Genomic DNA, 25,860 nt, shown 5'->3' with positions numbered 1-25,860 from the left:
CCAAAGGGATACTCAACTTTATTGAAACAAGCAGAAACTGTCGAAAATGTTACTGTTGTGGAACGTATGAAGGAGGCTCAAAAGGAAGGAAAACTGAGGTACCACCAGAAGTGTAAAAATGATCTGTACAACAACTTTGTTGCAACCACCAAGAAGTCAGCTCAAGCATCAAAGGCAGAGAAAGAGTCATCAAAGTTGGAGAGAAGACGCACTACTTGTGAGTTCAGTTCATCAACTGGCTGCAGTTCTAGAAGATCACAGTCAGTTGACCTCCTGTATAAGGATGTATGCATTCTTTGCAACCAACCAGCCCAGCTCTACGAAAATAATCCAGCACAAGCTAGAAAGAAATACAGAGTGCCAGATAATTTGACTGCAGATACACTGAAGGCAAGCTTTCTGAAGACAGCACGGAGTCGCGGAAGACAGCACGGAGTCGCGGGGATGACTGGGGCACTGAAGTCACTGGACGCCTGGAAGGGATCAACGACTTGGTAGCAGAAGAAACACTGTACCATTTGCGATGCAAACTTATGTTTGCGAGAGGTGACAGTTTGTCCAAGACTGATGAGGAAGGAAAAAGGAAGAGAGGACAGAGGAGTATTGATGAGGAGCGAGAGGCAGTTTTTATTGAATTCTGCGAATGGTTAGACTCAGAATTAGAGCATGGGGTAATGAACATGGACCAAGTCCATGAAAAGCTGCAGGAGTTTGATCAGTCACCAGAGAAGAGCCTTTCTTATTCAAAGCATTGGCTAAAGATAAAACTTCTAGAGAAATACGAAGACACCTTGTATTTCACAACACAGGAAAGAAGGGCAGATGTACTCTGTCTCAAAGATGGCACCGACAATATTCTGCGAGGGCATCATGCTAATCTTGACCATGGAGATGAGAAGACTCAGATCATAAAGACGGCACTCAAGTTCATATCCAATGATATTGCCTTGATTGATTGAGGTCCAAAGTCATACCCCACCACACACAGTATGACTGACATCGATAGTCAGCTGACACTTGTTCCTGCAAGCCTTCAGATGTTCTTGAGACCGATTGTCAAGACAGACGAAAGAGTTGCCGTTTGGGGGCAGAATTTTATTAAGGCCTGTCGACCTCGGTCTGGAGTATTGCCACACCAAATGGGGCTTGCCATACAACTTGATCATAGATTTGGGTCAAAATGGATGCTCAACAAGTTCCACCGGCTGGGATACACTGAGTCTTACACGGAGACACAAAACTACAAATACTGCTTCCTTAATAGTAGGAGTGGAGATGATGTTCCAGATACTTCTGGCACTCTTGACACCATTGTGGAGGAAACCGATGAACAGATCAATGATGAGGTTGCCGTTGATGCTGCGCTTGGGGATCAATCAGTGATGACAGCCAAAGTGCCAGCCAGTGAAAGTGAATTGTCAAGTAATGATCAGGTGGTCTTTATGGAGGTTGGGGAAACAAACAATGCAGTCACTCAGTTTGTTGGAGACAATATAGATTTAAACATTGTCTCTATTCACGGAAACACTCCCTTTCACTCAATGGGTTGGATCGAAGTCACCTCTCCGGCACCACCTTTGCCAGATCCACAGACAACAGCAGCTTTCCCCCGGGTGATCAACAATCAACTCAGAATCATGAAAAACCCTTATTTGACCCCTCATAAGTTACTTAAGGGCCGATTAAAAAAAATAAAAATTCTCGAAAATAATTTTTCGGTACCCGAATTCAACAGCTTTTTTTCTGGGTTTCCCACGGGAGTTGACCTTCAACATTTTAACACATGTTATTACACACCTTTACAAACATATTGGTGAAGAAATTTTTTGGTAACAATTTAGTTAACAGATTTGTGAAATATCTCATAAAATGCCCTTACTAAGTAGTTCAAACAATCAATTAATCGATTATTTATTGATTAATCAATTAACTATTTATTTTCTATTAATGACTTATTTAATTAATCTTCAAAAAGTTACAGCTTTGGATGAAACACTGGTGGTTTAGCGATGCTATTAGCCAATTGATTAAGAAATTATTTTATGATTGCTATTTATTTATTTTAAGTTACGCAATTAATCAATCAATTATTGTATACCTCTCCCTCACAAGACAACAACAACAACAACATGCATTTTAAGGCCATTTTCCCTGCTGGAGCGGGGGTTAGCCTTGCGGTCCCCATGACAATCTTCTCCATTTTGCCTATTTCTGCATCTCTCCTTGTTAACCCCCTTGCCCGAATTTCTTCTTCGACCATCTCTTTCTCGGTCTTCCCCGTGCTCAACTTCCTTCTACATTCATTTCCATCACTCTTCTCAACCAGTCACTTTCATCCTTCCTCAACACATGACCAAACCATCTCAACCTGTTCCTCTTCACAGCATCAATCACAGGCTCTATTCCCATCATCTTTCGCAATTCATCATTTGTCTTCCTCTCTCTCAACGATACTCCGCACATCCACCTAACCATTCGCATTTCCACCCTTTCCAGCCTTCGTTGCTGCTCTACATTCATGACCCATGTCTCGCTCCCATAAATCATAACACTTCTCACACATGCAGCATACACTTTTCCCTTCAGCTTCAACGACACTCCCCTCCTCATCAGCACGCCACTCAGTTCCCGAAACTTCTTCCATGCACATCTCACTCTAGCAACCGTTGCCGAGTCTGATCCACCTTCTCCATTCAGCATGTCTCCGAGGTAGCAAAATGTTTTCACACCTTCCAGCTTCACGCCGTCTCCAAGATCCAACTCAACATTTCCTCCATCTGCAGCTCCCTCTGTGCACACCTTAACATTTGAATGTAGCTGCCACACTGGTTAATGACCCTCTCAGACCGCGACATTTTTGATCAACCCACTCAGCGCACATTGTACATTGAATGTAGTTCACTCCGACACCCTTCCTGCACACAGCACATGGCCACTTCCCAGTTCTTTCCACCTCACCACATGCTTTACCACTTGCCATCACCTTCGTCTTTCCTATATTCACCTTCAGACCTTTTGTCTCCATACATTCCTTCCACTTGTTAATCTTTTCCTTCAGTCCATCCATACTTTCCGCAATCAACACCAGATCATCGGCATACAACAACTCCCACGGTAAACCCTCCTTTACGTTCTGAGCCAGCACCTCCATCACAGCTACAAATAGTAGTGGACTTAGTACCGACCCCTGATGCACTCCCACCTTCACCTCAAACTCACCACTGTTCCCGTCCTTCGTCCTTACAGCTGTGCGCGCTCTTTTGTACATTGCCATCACTACTCTGATCAACCATTCCTCCACTTCTAACTTCCTCAATGCCCATGTCAATACTTCGCGTGGAACCCTATCGAATGCTTTCTCCAGATCAACAAACCCAAGAAACAACTTCTTCCTCTTCTCCATGTACTTCTCCTGCAACTGCCTCACAATAAAGAGCGTGTCTGTCGTTCCTCTTCCCTGGCATAAATCCAAACTGCATTTCGTCGATCTTCACCTTCTTCCTTATCCTCCTCTCCAACACCCTTTCCAATACCTTCATTCCATGCTCCAATAACTTTATCTCTCGGTACGAGCCACACTCCAGAGGGTCACCTTTCCCCTTGTATAGAGGGACGAGGGTACTCAGTTGCCAAACCACTGGAATGCGGCCTTCTTTCACCACCAGATTACAGATCTCTGTCATTCTCTTCACACCCCAACTTCCTGCTGCCTTCAACATATCTCCCACAACTCCCCTCGGCCCTCCCGCTTTTCTACTCTCCATTGCTTTTGTCGCTTCCTCAACGTCCTTCTCAGTTATCTTCTCTGCCGGTCCTAAAACTGGGTTACTCTCTATGTTGCCATCCCATTCATTCTCTGTATTCAACAGCATTTCCATATATCTTTTCCATCTTCCTTTAATTCCATCTGGGTCCACAACGATTTGTCCCACTTCATCCTTCAAGCAACTCACCCCCTTCACATCACACCTCTCTTTCGCTATCTGCTTTGCAATCCTGAATACTGCTCTGTGACCCTCTTCCGAATCCAAGCGTTCTCCGAACATTTTCCTACATGCACCCTGTGCCTTTGCTAGCTCTTTCTTCGCAGCCTTCTTGGCTGCCTTATAACTTTCATGCTCTGTTTTTTCTGCTCCCGTACCCTTCGCCTTCTGCCACTCCTTGAACTTCTTCCTCTTCTCGTCAATCCTCTTTCCAACTTCATCATCCCACCACCATGTTTCCGAGTGCCTTGGTGGTCCTTTTGTCCATCCACATACCTCACCAACGGCTCCCAACAGACTATCTTTCATTGACATCCAACCACGTTCAAGCTCAACCACGTCATCCTCTACCCTACTCAGCCTCTCTTTTAATGCCTCCCTTACTGTCACCGCTTTCAACCTCCACACCTTCATTCTCGGTTGGTACTTCACCCGCCGAGCTCTCCTCGCACCTTTCACCCTTATGTCGCAGACAACCAAGTGGTGCTGTGAAACAGCCTCCTCCCCCGGGATCACCTTCATGTCCCGGAGGTGCCCCCTATCTTGCTTAAGCACCATCAGGTAGTCAACAGTTGTCGTCGACCCACCTGACGTGTATGTAACAAGCTTATTATCCCCTTTCTGGAACTGAGTATTACAAATCAACAAATCAGCTCCATCAGCAAACTCCAAAATCCTTTCACCTTCTCCATTTCTCACACCATATCCGTAACCCCCATGAACTCCCTCAAAACCGTCCATACTCCTTCCCACATGTCCATTTAGGTCTCCTCCTACCACAACAACTTCCTCATCTTTCACGTTTTCCATCAGCTTCTATATCGCACACCAGAACTTGTCCTTCTCTTCATCGCTCCGACCAACCTGCGGAGCATATCCCGAGATGACGTTCACCAAGAGCTTTCCAATCATCATTTTCACCATCATCAAACTATCACTCACTCTCGTCACACTCACCACACTGTCTACAAACTCCTCAGAAAACAGGACACCAACACCATTCACGCCCTCCGGGCACCCTTGCCACACAAACTTGTATTTCTGTCCCTGCCTACCCTTCACCATTCTCACACCACTTCCCTTCCATCTCGTCTCTTGCACACAACATATGTCCACTCTTCTTCTGACCAATACTTCCACCACTTCTCCTGATCTCCCTGTCATTGTCCCTACATTCCATGTCCCATACCTCAGAAACCGATCTCCACTTCGGGCTGTACCCTGTCCATATGTAGTTGTAATTGTCATGGTTCTCTTTTTGAGGCAATGTTTTTATGGCCGGATGCCCTTCCTGACGCCAACCCTCTTTGTCGCCTCTTACGACACGCAGGGATACGGTGTACCTATTCTAACCAGCGTACACACCGGGAAACTATGTGCCGTGCTGGAGGATATTTGTTTATTTGACATGGGGGTGGTGTACTTTGAATGTATCTGTACTTGTTATAGATTCTCACCAAGACTAATTCTTCAATAAATTTCAACAAAAAAATGTAAACGTTGTCTTTGATTAAATGACTTTTGCCATTTATTTTACCCTTTAACCTGCCCATTCTGGCTTTCCCCACCCTTACCTCCTTCAGATTTCGAAACAATAGATCATTGTTCTTGTCCATAAATCCTGCAACATGAGAATATTACCTCAGAAAGATGCGTTTACAAAGTCCACAAGAATAATGTGAAAGCAAAATAAAAAAGCATCGAAGAGTAACGCTCTTATCTCTGGATCACTTCTCACCGATGACGTTGTAGTTAACATCTCCAGCATAGTGGGCAAGTCTGAATTCTTCCCTTTTCAAAGTTTTCCTGGATTTCTGGTCTCCCAGTTTGTGACTGAAGGAAGGAAACAAAGGAATCACTGGGTCAAAGTGTTGCAAATCTCCCTTGCACTTCTCATATATAAACTTACACACTCGACAAGGACTTTCGAAGCATCACAATTGCTCTTGCAGCTCAAAGTGGGCACCTACCAGGTTTAACCTGTAAGGAAGCAAACACAACTTCCAATGAATGGAAATGATTCAAAGCTTACTAGATATAGGGAAAGATGGTGATCTAAAAGCATTAAAAACAAGAAAGAGCAATCAGAGATTGCAAACCCTCGCCAGGATGTGTTTTCAGTGGTTTTAAAGGCTTTTGTGTTAAAACAAATATGGTAGCCGAATCACGTGACTGATGACGTCATCATTATTATTTTTCTCACACAATTTATCCCTAGATTATGCTCAAGAAATTTCATCTTGATCGGTTTAAGTTTTGTACTTGTCGAATTATGACGTCATAATGGAGAGACCTATGACATCATAATTAACATATTTTATTCCCCATGGTGAGTTCTTTACAATGAGCCATGTCTCAATTTTTTCTATTCGCACTTTCGGATATTATAGAGGTGCAAAGTTTTTCGGTTTTTCCAATATAGCGGCCGAACCACGTGACCGATGACGTCATAATTATCATTAAATAATTAAAAAGGTGGAGTTGCACCTATGGTGAAAATTTCCTGTCAATCGGACCAACGGTTGCAGAGAAAATCATATCTTTTCTGTGCGGACAAACAAACAAACAGACAAACAAACAAATGAAAAATCGGTCAGAGACCGAGGACTTGCCGGAATGTACTTTTTTATCGGCCATTTAGGACAAATATGGCGGCCGAACCACGTCACCAATGACATCATCAGTAACATATTTTATTCCCCATGGAGAGTTCTTTACAATGAGCCATGTCTCAATTTTTTCTGTTCAGCACTTTTGGAGATATCGTGGTGCAAAGTTTTGCCGTTTTATCAAGATGGCGGGCGACCACGTGACATATGACGTCATCATTAACATATTTTATTCCCCATGGAGAGTTCTTTACAATGAGCCATGTCTCAATTTTTTCTGTTCAGCACTTTTGGAGATATCGTGGTGCAAAGTTTTTCGGTTTTTCCAATATGGCGGCCGAACCACGTCACCGATGACGTCATCAATTGGGCACAGTCTATTCCAGGGCATGACCAATATGTGTGCAAAGTTTGGCGATTCTACGTGCAACGGTGTAGACGCAGTGCTGCAAACAGACAGACAAATAGACAAACAGACAGACAGACAGAGACAGACAAACGAACAGATCAACATACTTGCCGGAATCTTTTCCGGCAAGTAACAAACAGACTCAAATGCTATACCCTCTCCTCAGGCGAGGGTAACTAGAATGGCCCTTGGTAGAGCGCATACCTAAGTAACGCTGAACAGTTTATGTTTTGTATCCCACTCATAGGCCGGACCTGGACCTGAACCAATCACCTAAATAACTCATCCACCAAGTTTTGTCATAACTCGTCCATAACTTTTTGAAATATCATGCTAAATATCGTTTTTGGCCCTATCTCTCAATGATGAAGAATCACTTAAAAAAAAAAATATATATATCGTATCCGGATCCGAATTCGGATGTTTAACAAAATTGAGTCAACTATTCCTTGTCACCTGCCCAACCTAACCACCAAGTTTTGTCTGAATCCGTCCATAACCTTTTGAGATATCGTGCTATATACCGTTTTTTGGCTCTATCTCGTAGTGGTGAAGAATCACTTTTAAAATTCTAGTATCCGGATCCGGATCTTCACTATAATCTAATAATTTCATCCATGTCACACACCCAACCTCTGCAGGAAATTGTCCGAATCCATCCATACCATTTTGAGATATCCTGTTCACAGACAAACAGACAGACAGGAATGAAAACATAACCTTCATCCACCTTTAGTAGCAAAGGTAAAGAGATGGTAACAGAAAGTAGTTAGGTAGATAGAAGGCCAATCCAACCAGAAGTAGAAAGAGACTTTGGTTAACGGGCAGAGAGTTGTTGTTGTTTAAGCCCCTGTCACACCTTGACGATTTAGCCAGCGTATGCCGACGTATCAAAATTGAGTGCTGGTGTGAGTCATACGCTGGCATACGTCGACAAATTTTGTGCATGCACGAAATTTGTCGACGAGCTCGGCGTACTACGACGTATGCCAGCGTGCTTCAGCGTGCTCTTAACGTAGCCAAATTTTTCATACGTCGGCATACGCTGGCTAAAACGTCAAGGTGTGACAGCGGCTTTAGTACGCAGCCTATGGCTGCTGGTGGCATCATTTCTCTGGAAGCGCGTTTGTGCTGCTGATGCAGTGCCCCAATTACCAGTGAGTTGGTAACCATTCTGCCCCCCTCAGAAGGATGACAGGCTGAGTCAACCCACCTCCGTTAATTCAACAATCGACCGGGATTCAAACTCAGGGTCCTGGGATCCCAAGCCGGCACCCTAAGCGCTAAGCCAACACCAGGCTTACGGGCAGAAAGTGATTAATGCATGACCCTGTGGCCTTGTATAGAGGCGCACCCGTGGTTCTTCCAATTACCCACTCCCCCTACCCCTAACCCTTAAACAGTTTTCAAAACACAATCTTGGACTCCTTACGTTAGAAAATGAGGGTGGGATCCAACTGTTTCTTCCAATTTCGCAAGGAAAGTGATGTCTGTGGCTTCCCCAGGCCGGAGGCACTCTTCGTCCTGCGAGGAACATCAATCAAATATCTCTTTAAAGGGAATACCAATTGTGCCAATACCCTTCATGTGAAAATAATCTCCAAATCCTAAACTTTACAAAAAGCAAATTTACATGAAGTACTGTCCAATAAAACTTAGGCCACATTTTTTAACCAATTTGTAATTATTTCTCTATTGAGTTCATATGAACCCACGATATGCCCAATACACGTATATCAAACTCGACAAGACTCCAAATAACAGTTTTACACCAAGAAGACAATACGGGACTTTCAAAATGACGTAATCCACCCCAGAAAGCTCAGCGTGCATGCGTGGAAACCCCCAATTACGGGATCATCAGGGCAGCCGAACGTGCACCGCGTATGCGAGATAAGGATCGTTATCTAAAATTCTAAAATAGCTCACAAAGCCCCTAAAAGAAACCGAAAATACTTGTAAACGTACTGGCAAGAAAGGGGTGTGCCTCTGCACAATGAAAGATTTGGACAACTTTCTGAATTCACCCAAAAGGCTGATAGCTTGCAGCTTCCTTTTCTGCAAACTCCCGAGGATGCGAACCGGTGCAAGGCCTGAGGGTGTGTAAATAGGCGCTTCTTTCCCAAACCTTCGACGATCACTGCCAGTGAATAGACTTCAAACCTTGCAGGATTACCTTGTGTGAACATAGATCATACCTGGGGCGTGTCAATGCACAGAGTAAGTTTGAAATGGTGATATTTACTATTAACCAGAAGGGCATTGATTGGGGACAGTGTACATGGGCCCTGCGGCAACCTAGGGGGACAAAGCACGGAAAGAGCAGAGAGTGCAAGACAAGAAAGGAGGCAGTAGAACAGAGAAACCACCGACCTGTCTGCGATTGTGAAGTTACAGGCCCCCCATAGAATCACCTTCATCGCGTGTGACTCCAATAATCTTGTAGGCCTTGGTTTCCACGGCTTCAAGCTGAGCAAGATGTGAGGTAGGGGAGCCAGCCCAGAGGGGAGAGCAGTACTCCATGAAGCTGCAAATGAAAGCCGTGTCGGTGGATCGGAGTTCAGGTGTGAAAAGGAAGGACTTTGTATAACGGTGAATGCCCAGTTTTGAGGCCAATTTTGAAATGTGGCTTGCCCAAGAAAGATCATGGCTGATAGGGAGACCCAGGAGTTTGAATGACTGAACATCCTCAATAATATTTTAAAGAAAGTAGATAGAAGGGTTTGCCAGATACTTTCAGAGAGATAGTGAGAGTGTGAGATTTCTCAGGATTGAAAGACACATTCCCAAGTGTGATTTTGTCAAGGTCTGAAGAGAGGGAAGAGGCTGCAGTCTCCCTGTCTGAAGGATGAGGATGTCAGGGCAGCGGGTGGAGTCGTCAGCAAAGAGATAAAGAGGATTTTCCAAAGAGTGAAAGATATCATTGATGAAGATCAGGAATAGGACTGGGCCCAGAACACTGCCTTGGGGCACTTCAGTCTTGACAGGGAGAGAAGATTAAAGGATTCCGTTGAGAGCCACACGTTGGTTACAAGAGTAGAGGAGGTCAGTAAGCCATGTGTGTGTGGAGTTGGCCTTGGATGCCATTGGGAGAGAGTTAGGAGAGCAAGGCAGCAAGCCAGACTGTATCAAAAGCACGAGATCCGGTGTCTTCAGATTCAGAGAGTATTCACACTTTGACTTTTTTCACATTTTGTAGTCTTATCGGCTGAATTGAAAATGGATTAAATTGAGGTATTTTTCTCACTGATCTACATATAATACCCCTGAATGTCAAAGTGGATTTTTTTTATTTAGAAATTTGTTAAAAATGAAAAGCTGAATTGTCTTGAGTCAATTAGTATTCAACCCCTTTGCTATGACACACTAAATTGAGCTCAGGTGCATCCAATTTCCTTTGATCATCATTGAGGTGTTTCTACAACTTGATTGGAGTCCACCTGTGGCCAAATAAATTGATTTGACATGGTTTATAAAGAAACACACCTTTCTATATAAGGTCCCACAGTTGACGGTCCATGTCAGAGCAGAAACTCTACCATGAGGTCCAAGGAACTGTCCGTAGAACTCCGAGATAGAATTGTGAGGAGGCATAGATCTGGGGAAGGGTATTGTCGCGCAACCGCCTTTAATTAATATCAGGCGGTCGCGGATGCGGATCGTGAAGGCCTTAACCCCTGAGGCGAAAACTCAATGGCTGATTCCAAAAAGCTACAGCAAAGCGCGCGGGATGGAGGGGAGCGGCGAGAGCCCTGCAGCTTTATCTATTATATTAATCACCTGGAAACTGCGTTCAAGTATGTACAGAAAATAATAGAAGGATTTATTCAAGAAAAAGGCAAGGGCAGGAAAATACCCGCCGATAATAAAATAAGGTAACTAAATTGGGATCCCACACACCGACAGATTTCAGAAACGAGACGAGGGGATATGAATTAATAAAAAGAACACGTTCATCGTGTAATTGGGAAAGGTAATGTAGTGTGCAGTCTTATCTGGTCTTTGTCGTTGGCTTTGGCCGCCGTCCAACACGCGGCTCCTTTCGTCCCGCGGCACACCTCGCTCCAAGTTCCAAAGCACCGAGCACCGAGCACCACGCACCAAGCACCGATCACCACGAGGTCGACCCTCGTACATGGTCGACATGCCAACTCGGATCTCACCGGGACGGCCAACTCAGGCCGTGAATCTTCCAGGAATCTGCCAGGAATCTCACTGGAATCTGCGAGCCAACGCAACCAGGGATCTCACGAAACTGCCAGGGCCAGGAATCTCACTAGTGCGCAACTGCTCCACTCGTGCGTAACTCACTTGGGATCTCTGAACGACTCTCTAGGAATGTCACTGCTTTCCCAACTGCGCAACTCAACTCTGCGCACTCAACTCCAACTCAGGATCCAACTCGACTCAACTCGGGATCCAACTCGTCTGCCAGTCCTCCTGCTCAACTGCCCGAAAATGGCGTTCGGCACTCGCTAATATCTCCGGCCCGTGACGTCAGCATTGGCGCACTGCCAACCAATCAGTCTCCTCCACCAACTCGCCCAGGTGCACGCCCACTGCGTCACTCCCACTCGTGCTCCCTGCTCCTAGCGTCATAGCATGTATTATTCGAGGTGGATCGGCCTCTCGGAGGTGTAAATGGCGGTGGCCATTCGGCTGAGTCCTGGCCCAGTCTCTTCCCAAGTCATGTCAGGGGAGGGCGTTACTTAGTGTTGTACTAAAGGTCCTAACTAATGTCTAAGTGGTGTGCAGTGCCAAAAGGGACAAAGGTTTGGCTAACCAGGTGAGACATACAAGGGCGCTACTCCTTAATCCCTACACTACTTATCACTCGAACCTCCTGGTAGATTCACAAGTATACATCTTAACCGACAAAACGCCTACACATGAAGAACTTATTACAGGTAGTTTTCCTTACCGTGACACACAAAGCATGTTACCTACTCAGATCTAACTGCTCTACATATTGCTCAACCACATCGACATAACAGTATTGTTACGGATCGCGGTTTAGATGTTACTTTGGGCCGAGCGGATGGGTCACCGCGACCGTTACAGGTTCCCCAATTGGCCCGACTCCCCCAACGTTGACCAGATCGCACCACAGATATTCAATCGGGAAACCTCTAAAGCGACCGAAAGAGAAGGAAGAGAGAAGAAGACAGAGTACGGAGGAATAACAGGATTTATTATGTATTTTCACAAGCCAGAGCAACGAGAGCAATCGGTTATATTCAGCGAATGGAAGGAGCGATCAAAATTATTTACAAGCAATGGATGGAACTGGAAGAAGCAGTCACACAGTGCATCGTTAGCTTATACTAGTCTATTTACTTAACCCCAGGACAACGATTAGGACAGACGACGTTCACACTTACACGGGGGATATTGCAGGCAGGTATGGCTTGAGGATGGATGGTTGTTTTTGGGAGGCAATGGAGGGTCCAGCGTCGATTGCTGCCTGGCGCGTCCTTTTCATGGCCTGCGGCCCCTTAGCTGCCCCCTTAGCTGCAGCGCAGCTGGTCGCACGATGGCTCGCACACACCTGCTCGTTCAGGCGTCTTCCTTCTCCCCAGCAACAACGAGGGACCGCAAGCAAGAGGACGGGGTCAAAGCAAGAGCTTGGAGGACGCAAGAGCAAGAGGAGCAAGAGCAAGAGGAGCAAGAGTGCGTCCCGCGGCGACTTATATTGGTTTCCTCGCCGAACCTTCGCGCACTTTCTCGGGGGTTCCCGCTCCGCCCTCTCTTAGCCAAACCCCTTGTTCTGGGTTGGCTAAGCGGGGCCGACTTACTCCTCCCCCCTATGACGAGGGGGTGACCCGTCTTCTCTAGCCACTCCCCTTCTTCGTAATGGCCGCAAATGGCGAAAACCGGTCAGCAGCTGCAGGTAATGCGCCGTCACTTTGCACAGCAGTTCAGTACTGCAATAACCGTTTGCTGTGAAAGCTCAAGTGGGGGAATCCCTGGCACTTGAGCTGCCATGGATCATCAGAGGGGCCTACGCTTATTTCGTTTGATGCAATGCAGTCAATCTAGTGGGAAACACATATTTAGCCTACATAGAATAAGGAAATAAACTATTTAAAAAGATATATCGTGGCCTGTGTGTAAGTTTCATGGAATTAACTAGGAGGACGGCTGCGACCATTATTTACATTACGAGGGTGTTACACACAACAAAACCATACTTTTCACATTCGTTACACTTCCTCCAAAATTGTTACACCTCTCAAAACCGTTACACTTCTCAAATTCGTTACACTGCACCCTCCTTTCTTCAGGCCCGTCCTCGGGCCTACAAAACTTTAACTTAGTGTGACACGTAGGTGTAATTCCCTCTACAATTAACCTGACCCTGAGTGTGACAATCTTAAAACACAAATAAGTATGTCCCCCTATTGCATTGCACCCTGTCTAACAGACTCAAGCCCACAGCTAACCGAATTACGGAATTGTTCTCAAACTATACATTTACGGTGGGGAGCATTATTTACAGTGACGTTATTTCTTATTTACAACGCAACCCAGGACCTGTGTTTTTTTTTTGTTTTTTTTTAGGGAACAAGAAAAAGAAATTCCTGTTGGGAGGGAGGAGACAGCACGCATTGCATCGATGCACCAGTACCAATACCACCAAAGCACCCAAAAGCACCAAAAGCACCACTCGGTGCACAGTCACCACGGTTCATAATAAACACAACAAAACAACTGGTGGTGGTCTTCTCTTTCTCTGCTGGGCCGATGTTCTTCCCGACGTCTTCTGGCTTCATGCGGCCTACTTGGAAATAATAAAAAGCACAACTTGTGTTCATTTTTATTTAGGGCCTCAGGGGCCAACTAAGGGTGGTCCACCTGTTTGGCATAGGTGCCGCCTTACCGAGGCCCGCAAGCAAGATTCCCTGGCCACTATGGCCGGTCTCCAACAGAGGTGCCCTGCCCCAGAACCTGGGGTCCATCAAGTGGTACTTGGCCGCAGAACAGCGGTCCATAAAGTGGTACATCAACGCAATGCATGCTGGTTCTGAGAATCTCGTGCGCACAATGGCCATCTCACGCACGCTCCCCTCGGCACCATTTGGCGCACAGGTCCTCAAGTGGGAGACAAAAGGGGGGAAGACAAATGAGCTAGGGGTAAGGTCACAAGGGTACACGTCAGTAAAGGCAATGCAGGGTGAAGTGCGTACGGAGAGCGAAGTGAGAAAAACTCGTCCCTACCGTACGTCACCCCCCCTGTCACCTACACTACCCTTGCCCTTACCCCATATTTACAAGAATTTACACCTTTACAAATTCGTCACTACGTCTTGTCTTCCCCATCTTTCCCTTCTACACCAAATTCGTCTCCAATCCCTCTACTTCAAAATTTGCCATCACCAATTCATCATCAATCTTCATAAGGAGGGAGAGATGGAATTACGCACAATGTCACACCCACGTCATGATGCGTCTCACAATCCAAAACATTTGCATTAATGAAAAATAATAAAACATGGCATGGTGTGGAGTTACTTCATCTCAGGTGAGTGGATGCAGATGGTGCGAGGAGACTCCAATCCTAACTATCCTCTAAATGACCTTAACACTCTTTACACTACCCGGGGTCTTTCCCTGCCAATCCATTGGCCACTTACACTATGGGTTCTAAAAACCAAATTCCCATTGACCAAACTGTGGTGCTTCTCAATTTGGGGTCTCACTCCCCCGATTCATCTCCCGGTGCCCTCGCACAATTTCTGGGCTGTGGCGTGTAGCTCTCCCAGCAGGTCTACCCACCTGCACACCTCCACCACTGTAGTTGCCACCCGAGCTTACCTGCTCCTCACCCTAACCTATCTAACTGGGGAAAGCCCCTCCTGGCTCTGTCACCCCTTGGTGCCCTCTGGCACTGGGCTACCCGGGTCCGTCCTCCGGATCCTCGGGCCCCATCCACAACTACCGGCTCCCAGAGCCCACCTGCGGCCTCACCTGGCCGACATCCTCAGTGGTGGAGTGCCCAAACCAACTACACACACTAACAGGCTACACGCCCAGCCATTTCCACAACACTAATGCACCCATCCAAACATCATTCTTCCACTCGCACCACAGATGCCAATATCCAACCACAATTTACCTGTACCCTCTACCTAACACTTACACTACCCGCCCCGGGTATCCGTGATGGGGGTCCACTCTTCCCCCATTCACACCTCCGCACCATCCACTCCACTCCACAATTTCCACCATACTCACTCCACGACCATCCATTCCAATACTCCATTTATTCCACACTACCATTCTCCATACCTGTTGTTGCACACCTGTGCCCTCACACCTGGTGCCACCTGCACCCTCCTTTCTTCCTGGACCATTTGGTCATCACAATACACATCACCATCACTCACTCATACACTGCTCCATCCACCTGTTCAGTTGCACACCTGTGCAATCACCCCTGTTCAAACCTCAAACACACGGCATCATCTCATCTAACTACTCCCCTCTGAAACTTGCGCTTCCCAGTCGCCCCTTTAAACTATTGTGCTCCCACGTCATTATCATCCACGCTAATCTACCTGCGTCCCCACTACAGGTATCCTTGTCACTAACTAATCTTAACGTTACCTACTGTCATCTTCTAGGGCCCTACACACAATATCCTAACCCACCCGGGCTAGTTTTCACTGCCATACACCCCATAAGCTAGTGCTCCTTTGCCCCCCCTCCGTGAGGGATGGTGGATTTGCCATCCCACCACATCGGGGGTGTCCTACTATCAATTTGGCACACCAAATTTCAGCCAATCAAAAATTTTGCCAATCATCGTACCAATCATCAAATTTTGCTTTTTTCTAATTTCGGGGCCAAAACACTATCCTCATCACCCGTCTACTTATTAGATCCTCTCGGTGCGCCAATTCCCTTCTAAAGCTCGGCTTCGTACAGCCGAGCAATGAACGCGGGTTCTTTGGTGCCGGCGGCTGGATGCGTCCGGCACTCGGTGCAGGGACGGGGGCTTACCCGTGCCGAGTACCCACGCACCACCTCGGCGCGGAGCCATCCAATTGCGCGATCTCGACCTGCCGGAACGTCTCAATAAAAAGTGGTCGCCATGACGACCCTTCCTATCGGGCTGCCCGCTCCGCCTAGTGGAGCCCGGACGCGGCCGTTCCAAGCGAGGCACAGCGTGGATCGCGTACGGCGGTTCTTTCGAACCCGCCGTGGCTCGGATCCCCGCTGGTTCTCGCGGCACGCGAAGCCCGGCACGCACCGAGGGCCCGATTCGGCTAAAAGTCGCTCTAACCGCTAACCCAGTTACCGTCGATGCCTCACCTGCATGCTTACACGCATACGCTACCCCTTTCTTGCTCATACCTCCAGCTGTTCCCATGCCCCTCGTACCTTTCCTTACACACCTCGGTACACTCATTCCGCTCACAGACTTGGTCACACACCTGACCACCGAACACTTTGGCACACATTCGTTGTTCGCACACCTCACCAACACACCTCTTCGCGCCCCTTCCTCGGTCACCTCCTCTGTGACAATCACAGGTGTGCTTTCACTCGCACACCCAAGCACGTGCCTCACGACCAACTCAAGTGTGCATTCCCACACACGCTCTACCATTCCAGGTGTGCATCCTTCCATTCCAGGTGTACATCCTCGCTCACCTGTCACAACCAACTCACGCTCCATGTCACTCTCACTACTTTCACCTCCACTCTCGGTCGCGCACTCACCCTTACTCTTGACAGCGCACTCTTTCCTCATGCACCTGTCCGTTACACACCTTTCTCGCGCACACTCTTGCGCACACTCTCCCGTTACATCCTCTGTAACACTCACCACAGGCGTACACTTTCTCGTTACATCCTCTGTAACACTCACCACAGGCGTGCATTCCCCTTCACTCTTGACAGCGCACTCTTTCCCCATGCACCTGTCCGTTACACACCTTTCTTGCGCATCCTCTTGCGCACACTCTTTCGTTACTTCCTCCGTAACACTTACCACACCGCGCTTCCATGTGCTCCCTCGCACACGCGCTATGACCGACTCACTCTCGACAGCACACTCACTGGTCGGCGCGCACTTTTTCCTCACACACCCCATGGTCGGACATTCTCGCACACCTCTTTTTTCGCACACCAGACCTGTCGCACACTTCACCAACGGCCTTTCACGAACACCGGATCCAAACCAATCCCCAAGCCGACTGAAGCTTTCCTCACATCATGTACATTTCCGATTATATCGCCACTCACCTTGGCACCTCGTCTCCGCCCCTCTTTTGCCACCTGCAAACTTTTTATTTGGTTAGTGAGCAGCACATCACGATTCGAGCACAGACCTTGTACCAATTCCATTACTTCCTCCTTTATCTCCCTCTTAGTTTCCCTCCGTCTCTTCTTAATTTCACTCACCTCTTCTTCCACTTCCTCTAATTTTTGCTTCACCTCTTTTATTTCCCGGTGCGTCTCCTCAAGTTCGTCCTCTAAGGCTACCGTGACCGTCTCTATGTGCATCCGCACCTGCCGGTCCTTTGTCTCCATTACCTCTGTCACCTCGTCCAACCTCATTGTCAGCCCCTCACGTACCATCTGACATTGCCTCTGTGTCGCTATTAAGTCTTCCTTGATGTCTCTTTGTGTCGCTTTTAACCCTCCTACTCCTAGTACCGCAGTGTTCCTTTGAACCTGCTCCACTAACTCCGTTTGTCCCTCTGTCAGCTGTTCCACCTCCTCCGTCAGATCTTCTATTCCCCCTTGTAACTTTGCCGCCCCATTTCTCACCTCTTTCTCCATACGCTTCTCACCTCGCTTTACCTCCTCGAGTAGCCCCGAAACCTCCTCACTCACTCCTCGTCGTATCCCCTCTTTCATCTCCTCCATCTCTTTTGTAGATGCCACCCTCATCTGTCCCAATTCATCCCTCTGAGCATCCAGTTTACTTTCTAACCCGATTTGCACCTCCTCTATCTGGTTCCCCATTCGTTTGATTTCCCTGGCAGATTGTTCCCCTATTTCCCGCAATTTGTCCTCCATCCTATTTTCTAACCCCATTAACCCATTTTTCACCTCTTTTATCCCGTTGTCTAACCCCTCAAAATTATTGTCTAACTTCCCAAATTTCTTGTCTAACCCCTCACCGGTACCCCTCGCTTCGTCCCTCATTGCCCCCATTTGGCCCTCTAATCGCTCACTATCAGCCCTCAATCCCACAATTTGGTTTCCCAATTGCTGACTATTAGCCCTCATCTCGTCCTTCATTTCTTCACCCGCCTTAACCATAAAGGCCTTTATTTGTTCCATAAATAGGCCCCAATCCATCGGCGGCGCTGCTACGGTCACGGGCGTGGCTAAATTTGGCGCCACAATAACCATGTGCGCGAGGCCGCCATTTTGTGCACCTGATACACCCTCAACCACCTCATTGCTCTCCTCCTCCCTTGCTTCCCCTAAGTCCTGGGTTACCCTTAACCCGTCTATCTCCCCCACCGACATCCGATCGCCTTGATTGTCCATGGCGCGATCTCAAAATTCGGGTTTTATAAAACAAAATTTCGGCAGCTCGTAATTTTGACCAAAAATTTTTTTTCCTACACGTTTTAAAAATTTGGTTCAGGCCTCGTATCTCACTCCTCGACACCAATTGTTACGGATCGCGGTTTAGATGTTACTTTGGGCCGAGCGGATGGTCCACCGCGACCGTTACAGGATCCCCAATTGGCCCGACTCCCCCAACGTTGACCAGATCGCACCACAGATATTCAATCGGGAAACCTCTAAAGCGACCGAAAGAGAAGGAAGAGAGAAGAAGACAGAGTACGGAGGAATAACAGGATTTATTATGTATTTTCACAAGCCAGAGCAACGAGAGCAATCGGTTATATTCAGCGAATGGAAGGAGCGATCAAAATTATTTACAAGCAATGGATGGAACTGGAAGAAGCAGTCACACAGTGCATCGTTAGCTTATACTAGTCTATTTACTTAACCCCAGGACGACGATTAGGACAGACGACGTTCACACTTACACGGGGGATATTGCAGGCAGGTATGGCTTGAGGATGGATGGTTGTTTTTGGGAGGCAATGGAGGGTCCAGCGTCGATTGCTGCCTGGCGCGTCCTTTTCGTGGCCTGCGGCCCCTTAGCTGCCCCCTTAGCTGCAGCGCAGCTGGTCGCACGATGGCTCGCACACACCTGCTCGTTCAGGCGTCTTCCTTCTCCCCAGCAACAACGAGGGACCGCAAGCAAGAGGACGGGGTCAAAGCAAGAGCTTGGAGGACGCAAGAGCAAGAGGAGCAAGAGCAAGAGGAGCAAGAGTGCGTCCCGCGGCGACTTATATTGGTTTCCTCGCCGAACCTTCGCGCACTTTCTCGGGGGTTCCCGCTCCGCCCTCTCTTAGCCAAACCCCTTGTTCTGGGTTGGCTGAGCGGGGCCGACTTACTCCTCCCCCCTATGACGAGGGGGCGACCCATCTTCTCTAGCCACTCCCCTTCTTCGTAATGGCCGCAAATGGCGAAAACCGGTCAGCAGCTGCAGGTAATGCGCCGTCACTTTGCACAGCAGTTCAGTACTGCAATAACCGTTTGCTGTGAAAGCTCAAGTGGGGGAATCCCTGGCACTTGAGCTGCCATGGATCATCGGAGGGGCCTACGCTTATTTCGTTTGATGCAATGCAGTCAATCTAGTGGGAAACACATATTTAGCCTACATAGAATAAGGAAATAAACTATTTAAAAAGATATATCGTGGCCTGTGTGTAAGTTTCATGGAATTAACTAGGAGGACGGCTGCGACCATTATTTACATTACGAGGGTGTTACACACAACAAAACCATACTTTTCACATTCGTTACACTTCCTCCAAAATTGTTACACTTTTCAAAACCGTTACACTTCTCAAATTCGTTACAGTATAAAACAATTTCTTGAGTGTTGAAAGTTCCCAAGAGCACCGTGAGCTCCATCATTAGGAAATGGAAATAATATGGAACTACCCAGACTTTTCCTAGAGCTGGCTGTCCGGCCAACCTGAGTAACCGGGCAAGAAGTACCTTGGTCAGTGAGGTGACCAAGAACCCAATGACCACTCTGACAGAACTACAGAATTCCTTGCTTAGATGGGAGAACCTGCCAGAAGGACAATAGTCTCTGCAGCACTTCAAAAATCTTGGCTTTATGGGAGAGTGGCCAGACAGAAGCCACTCCTGAGAAAGAGGCACATGACAGCACTCCTGGAGTTGGCAAAAAGGCACGCGAACGACTCAGAACATGAGGCAAAAGATTATGTAGTCTGACGAGATGAAAATTGAACTCTTTGGCTTGAATGCAAAGTGCTATGTCTGGCGGAAACCGAGCACAGCTTATCACCCATCTAACACCATCCATACCGTGAAGCATGGTGGTGGCACCATAATGCCATGGGGATGCTTTTCATCGGCAGGGACTGGGAGACTTGTAATGATAGCAGGGACAATGAATGGAGCCAAATCCTAGAGGAGAACCTGCTTCAGAGTGCAAAAGACCTTAGATTGCAGCGAAGATTTATGTTCCAACAGACCAATGACCCCAAGCATACAGTCTGCTTACACTGGAATGGCTTCAGAACAAGAATGTGCTTTTGGTTTCATATTTTTACAATTTATTTTATTATCACATATAATGTATTCACGTCAGGTTGGAGGGAATATGAATTAGGTAGCATGTTAAGTTAGCGTGAACTATGTGTTCACATAAGGTAGGAACATTTTTTGAAGCCAGGGACCCGTTAGAGTAATGTTACCTTGTTATTACGTATGCTGTGAGACGGGCATAGTTTGCAAGGATATTAGATAGGGAAACGAGTCACGGCAACCAGGAAAGTGTTCTGCTCCGTGCTGTGGGCTGGAGACTGCTTTGCTGTGGAGCGGTATTGATCTCCGGTATTGATATTGATTGATCTTTGAAAAACCTTGCCTGACACCCCCATTGTGAATGAATTATTATGTGCTCGTAGTGCTTTTCATTTTACCAGATCACAAAGTATATTTGTTTATTTCTTTATTTATTCGTGCATGTCTACATTTTATCTAGGGAATCTCCATTTTTGTTGTCATGTCTCTCTTTCCGATAAACGGTTATTCCTTAAGTGCAGTGTGACGTGCAGTGACCCACCATTACAATCCTCATGCACGTGAAACCGTTTTGACTTTTGGGAAATACCTGGGGCAGGTAAATTTTGAAACACTTGTTTTAAGAGATCAACGGGATTAGCATTTCTGACCAGGGAATTACCAGGAACCGGGGAAGCACGCTAACTGCTCGGCATGATCACCTTTGATTTTGGCCAATCAGGAGGCACATCACTTTGGCCAAGCAGGTCCATGTTGGTAGACAGTTGCACTGTATGTGTACATGCATGCACACACACACACACACACACACACACACACACACACACACACACACACACACACACACACACACACACACACACACACACACACACACACACACATAACACCACCACCAGAACTTGGGTTGGGATCTACTGAATGTTTGTTAAAATTGAATGTTTTTCGTGGAAAAAAAATTTACTCCAAATGATTTGGCAAGCGTATTATCGGCCAATACAACACATCTTGCCACAACTTTTCTGTATGAATAATTTTCATTCCGAAACCAATTGTCATCATTATATCAGGAACACAAGGGTTCAGTTTTTCAGAATGTAAACATGTAAACTTTTTGTTATACGAAGCCCAGGCTTCACGTGGGATGAGAAGCATCACACCAGGTGGTGTGGGGTTATACTTATGGAATGTGAAGCACACTGCCAGGCAGCATGAAAGAGGAAGCACCGCGTCAGGCCTTGCTAGAGGTGAAGAGTTAGGTCAGGTCATGCAAGAGGTTAAACAAAGAGTTATTTTGGGACGATCCAAACCTGCTGTTGCAGAGTCTATGACGTTTAGAAGCAGATAATGTTTTGAAATCCATAAACCAGTAGGCCTACCAGGAGATTTTGGAAGAGGTATATGTGTTCAAAAGATTAATCCTCTGGGAAATATAGTCTTTCACTCCCCGGCTGAATTTTCCGATTAATCCGAATTGTGTGGCTCAAACTGAAATGGCTTTATTTTAAAAAATTCTGGATGAAACATCTGAAGTACAACATGTCCATTTTCCATTTTCCTGTTCATCAGATCATTCCTCACTTTCACAAAAAAGTCACCTCGGTTTCACTTTAAACACTCGAGTTAATCTCAGAAGGTGAGCCAGTCCCTACACGAGCCTCGATGTTGTATACAAAAAAAAAAGAAAAAAAAAAGTCCCAACTTTAAATCTAAACATCTGCCAATTTGGATTTGCAGTCTTCCACCTGTGACGTCATTGCTTATTACAAGTAATAATAATAATAATAATTCATTTATTTTGTATAGCGCTTTTCCAGAAGCCCAAAGGCGCTTTGACAGAGTGGCAAACATAATGCATAACAATACATGAAAACAACAATTGCAAAAAGACAAGAATCAATAGGGAAATATTTAAAGCAAAAGGAGGGAGAAGGAGAAGAGATAGTCAGGGGTTAAATGCTGTGGGTTGAATGTTGAATGCAGTGTTGAACAGGTGGGTCTTTAGTGATGTTTTGAATGTGGTGAGTGAGGAGGAGTCTCTGATGGTGTGAGGTAGTGAGTTCCAGAGGGTGGGAGCAGCGATGGAGAAGGCCCTGTCCCCCCAGGATCTGAATTTGGTCCAGATGGAGGGGGTCAAGAGGTTGGTACCAGCAGAGCGGAGGTTGCGGGTGGGAGTGTGTCTGGAGAGGAGGTCAGCCAGGTAGGATGGGGCCAGGTTATGGAGGGCTTTGTATGTCAAGAGGAGGATTTTGTACTGGATTCTCTGGGGGATGGGGAGCCAGTGAAGCTTGTAAAGGGCGGGGGTGATGTGGTCACGGGTCCGGGAATGTGTGAGTAGACGGGCAGCGGAGTTCTGAATGTATTGGAGTTTATTGGTGATTTTTGAGGGTGAACCATAGAGGAGGCTATTGCAGTAGTCCAGACGGGAGGTGATGAAGGCGTGGATGAGGGTTTCTGCAGCCGTGGAGGAGAGGGATGAGAGGAGACGGGCAATATTTTTCAGGTGAAAGAAGGCTGACTTTGTGATCTGTTTAGTGTATTTGTCGAAGGAAAGGGTTTGGTCAAAGATGACGCCAAGATTCCGGATGTGAGGAGAGGTGGATACTGGGATACCGTCGATGTTGAGGGCAAAGTTATGGGTGGATTTTGTGAGCGTTTTTGGGCCAATGATGATTATTTCAGATTTATCACAGTTAAGCTTGAGGAAGTTGATTTGAAGCCAGGATTTTATTTCAGTGATGCAGTTTGTCAGGATAGAGTGGGTGTCGGTGGAGACGGACTTGGTGGAGATGAAAAGCTGGATGTCATCGGCGAAGCAGTGGAATTGGAGACCATGACGGCGGATTAAGTGACCGAGCGGGGACAGGTAAAGGATGAAGAGGAGGGGGCCAAGAACTGAACCTTGGGGGACACCTTGGGGGAGGGGAGCAGTGGGGGATTTGCAGTTATTGATGGAGATGAACTGGCATCTGTCAGAGAGGTATGATTTAATCCAAGAGAGGGCAGTGCCGGTAACGTTAAAGGTGGATTCAAGTCGGGTGAGGAGGATAGTGTGATCGATGGTGTCAAAGGCAGCGCTGAGGTCGAGGAGGACGAGAATGTTGAGGTTGCCAGCGTCAGAGGAGAGGAGAAGGTCGTTGGTGATTTTGAGGAGAGCAGTTTCAGTACTGTGGTTGGACCGGAATCCGGATTGGAATGTTTCATACAGGTTATTGGCAGAGAGATGATGTTTGAGTTGAGTGGCTACAGCGCGTTCCAAAACTTTTGACAGAAAGGGTAGGTTGGAGATGGGTCTGAAGTTGTTTAGGGTGTCAGGGTTTAGACCAGGTTTTTTTAGAATGGGGGTAACAGCAGCAATTTTGAGGGAAGGTGGGACGATGCCTGTAGACAGGGAGGAGTTTATTGTTGCAATGATAAGTGGAGAGAGAGCAGGGAGGGAGGCTTTGACAAAGCTGGAGGGGATGGGGTCAAGAGTGCAGGTGGCAGTTTTCATTCCTATGAGGAGTTCAGAGAGGTCAGTAGGGGAGATTGGGGAGAACCGAGACAGGGGATGGCAGGACAAGGGGGGGCAGGTGGTTGGAGGGGGAGCGGGTGCGGCGGTGGTCAAGCTGTTGTAGATGTTGTCAATTTTGCGTTGGAAGAAAGAGAGGAAGGAGATGCAGTTGTCTACTGTGAATGACTGGGTGGTGGTGTTCAGGGGGCGGAGGAGTTTGTTTATTGTCGAGAAGAGTGCTTTTGGGTTTCCGGAGCCAGAGTGGATAATTTGAGAGTAGTAGGCAGAGCGGGCGCGGGAGAGGGCATCTTTGTAGTGTTGTAGGTGGTCCTTGTAGGCTTGGGAGTGAACTGTGAGACCCGTTTTATTGCGGAGTCTTTCAAGTTGGCGAGCACGAGTTTTCATCAGGTGGAGTTCAGGGGTAAACCAGGGAGCAGAATGGGTGAAAGAAACTGTTTTGGTTTTTACAGGCGCAAGCTGGTCAAGGCAGGAGGAGAGAGTGTGGTTGTAGTAGTCAGTGAGGTCGGAAGGGGTGTGGAGGTCAATGAAGGGAGAAGTGGACATTTTTTCAGAGAGGGTGGATGAGAATGAGGTAGGTGAAAGAGCGTTTAGCTTACGGAAGTTGATTGTGCGATAATGCCTTGGTGTTGGGGCGGGGATGTTGATGGTCAGAGTGATGGCTAAGTGGTCAGAGAGGGTGAGGTCGGAGCCATAGAGATGGTGCAAATTTAATCCAGTGGAGCAGACAAGGTCCAAAATGTGACCACGGATATGGGTAGGAAAGTCGACATGTTGAGTGAGGTTAAAGCAGGTGAGTAAATCAGTGAAGTCAGTGGTTATTGTGGAGTCAGTGGAGTCCATGTGGATATTGAAATCACCAAGGAGGAGGATTGAGGGGGAGAGGGAACATAGCTGGGTCAGAAAGTAGGAAAAGTCAGACAGGAATGATGGGTGTGGTTTGGGAGGGCGGTAGACGACAGCCATGACTGACTGCGTGCGACCAGAGAGTTTTAAAGCCAGGTGTTCAAATGATGGAGCAGATGAGATGGAGATGAGGTTGGTCTTGATGTCTTGACGGTGGATAACGGCAATTCCACCACCTCGGCCCTCCGAGCGTGGTTTATTGACGTAGGAATATCCATTGGGTGTGGTAGGTATATCCGTAGGAGGGCAAGTGATAGGAATTCAGCTGGGAAACCCCAATGTTAACCGCTTTTAAAAAGCTTTTAAAAGTTAAAACTCCCAAATAATTTTGAGGTCACCATAAACAGTAAATTATCTACTGCACATTCAAATATTTTTGAAAATTTTATATCCCAGTTGTATTATTTTAAAATAACTGATGTCATATGTACATTTACATGCATATGCTAATAACCTCAGAGAGACGATGAAATGTACAGTGACGTAAAGAAGAACTTAAAAGGTCATTATCACCCAACAACCCCCCCCCCCCCCCCCCCCCTCCCCCTCCCACGCCTCCTGCCCCCAAGCCCTCTCCCTCCCACACTTCTCCCTGCTCTCAAATGTTGTGGTTGTGTGCTTCCCCTTCTCTCCCCATCTTGTCTTCTGCTCCCTCTTTTTGTATATTTTGTTTGTCTGGTTTGTTTTGTTTGTTTGTTTGTGAAATAAATGTTAGCTCTTTCACGAGCCTCGATTCAGTATACAAAACAAAAAACAAACAAACAAAAAAAAAAACAATTCTAGTTATGATACAAGTCCTCATGATGTTCAGTACATCGAAGAACAAATACATAAAGC

At 46.9% G+C, this 25,860-nt stretch overlaps 1 protein-coding gene across 3 annotated transcripts in view; it reads right to left on the bottom strand.

Annotated features, from left to right (window-relative positions):
* Window positions 1–25,860, bottom strand: part of MYO1C (myosin IC) — a 156,742-nt gene that overhangs the window by 11,385 nt on the left and 119,497 nt on the right. For all 3 annotated transcript variants that reach the window (XM_068111088.2, XM_068111087.2, XM_068111086.2), the window contains exons 14-16: window positions 8,434–8,525; window positions 5,722–5,816; window positions 5,558–5,604 (exon numbers count right to left, since the gene is read on the bottom strand). In XM_068111088.2, coding sequence (XP_067967189.2) covers window positions 5,558–5,604; window positions 5,722–5,816; window positions 8,434–8,525 — 234 coding nt within the window. The remainder of the gene's footprint in view (window positions 1–5,557; window positions 5,605–5,721; window positions 5,817–8,433; window positions 8,526–25,860) is intronic.

The sequence above is a fragment of the Myxine glutinosa genome, chromosome 3, assembly GCF_964187855.1.
Source record: "Myxine glutinosa chromosome 3, kmMyxGlut1.1, whole genome shotgun sequence".
Lineage (NCBI taxonomy): Eukaryota > Metazoa > Chordata > Myxini > Myxiniformes > Myxinidae > Myxine > Myxine glutinosa.
The sequence above is the reverse complement of the archived record's forward strand: the minus strand, read 5'-3'. Positions and strand labels throughout refer to the sequence as shown.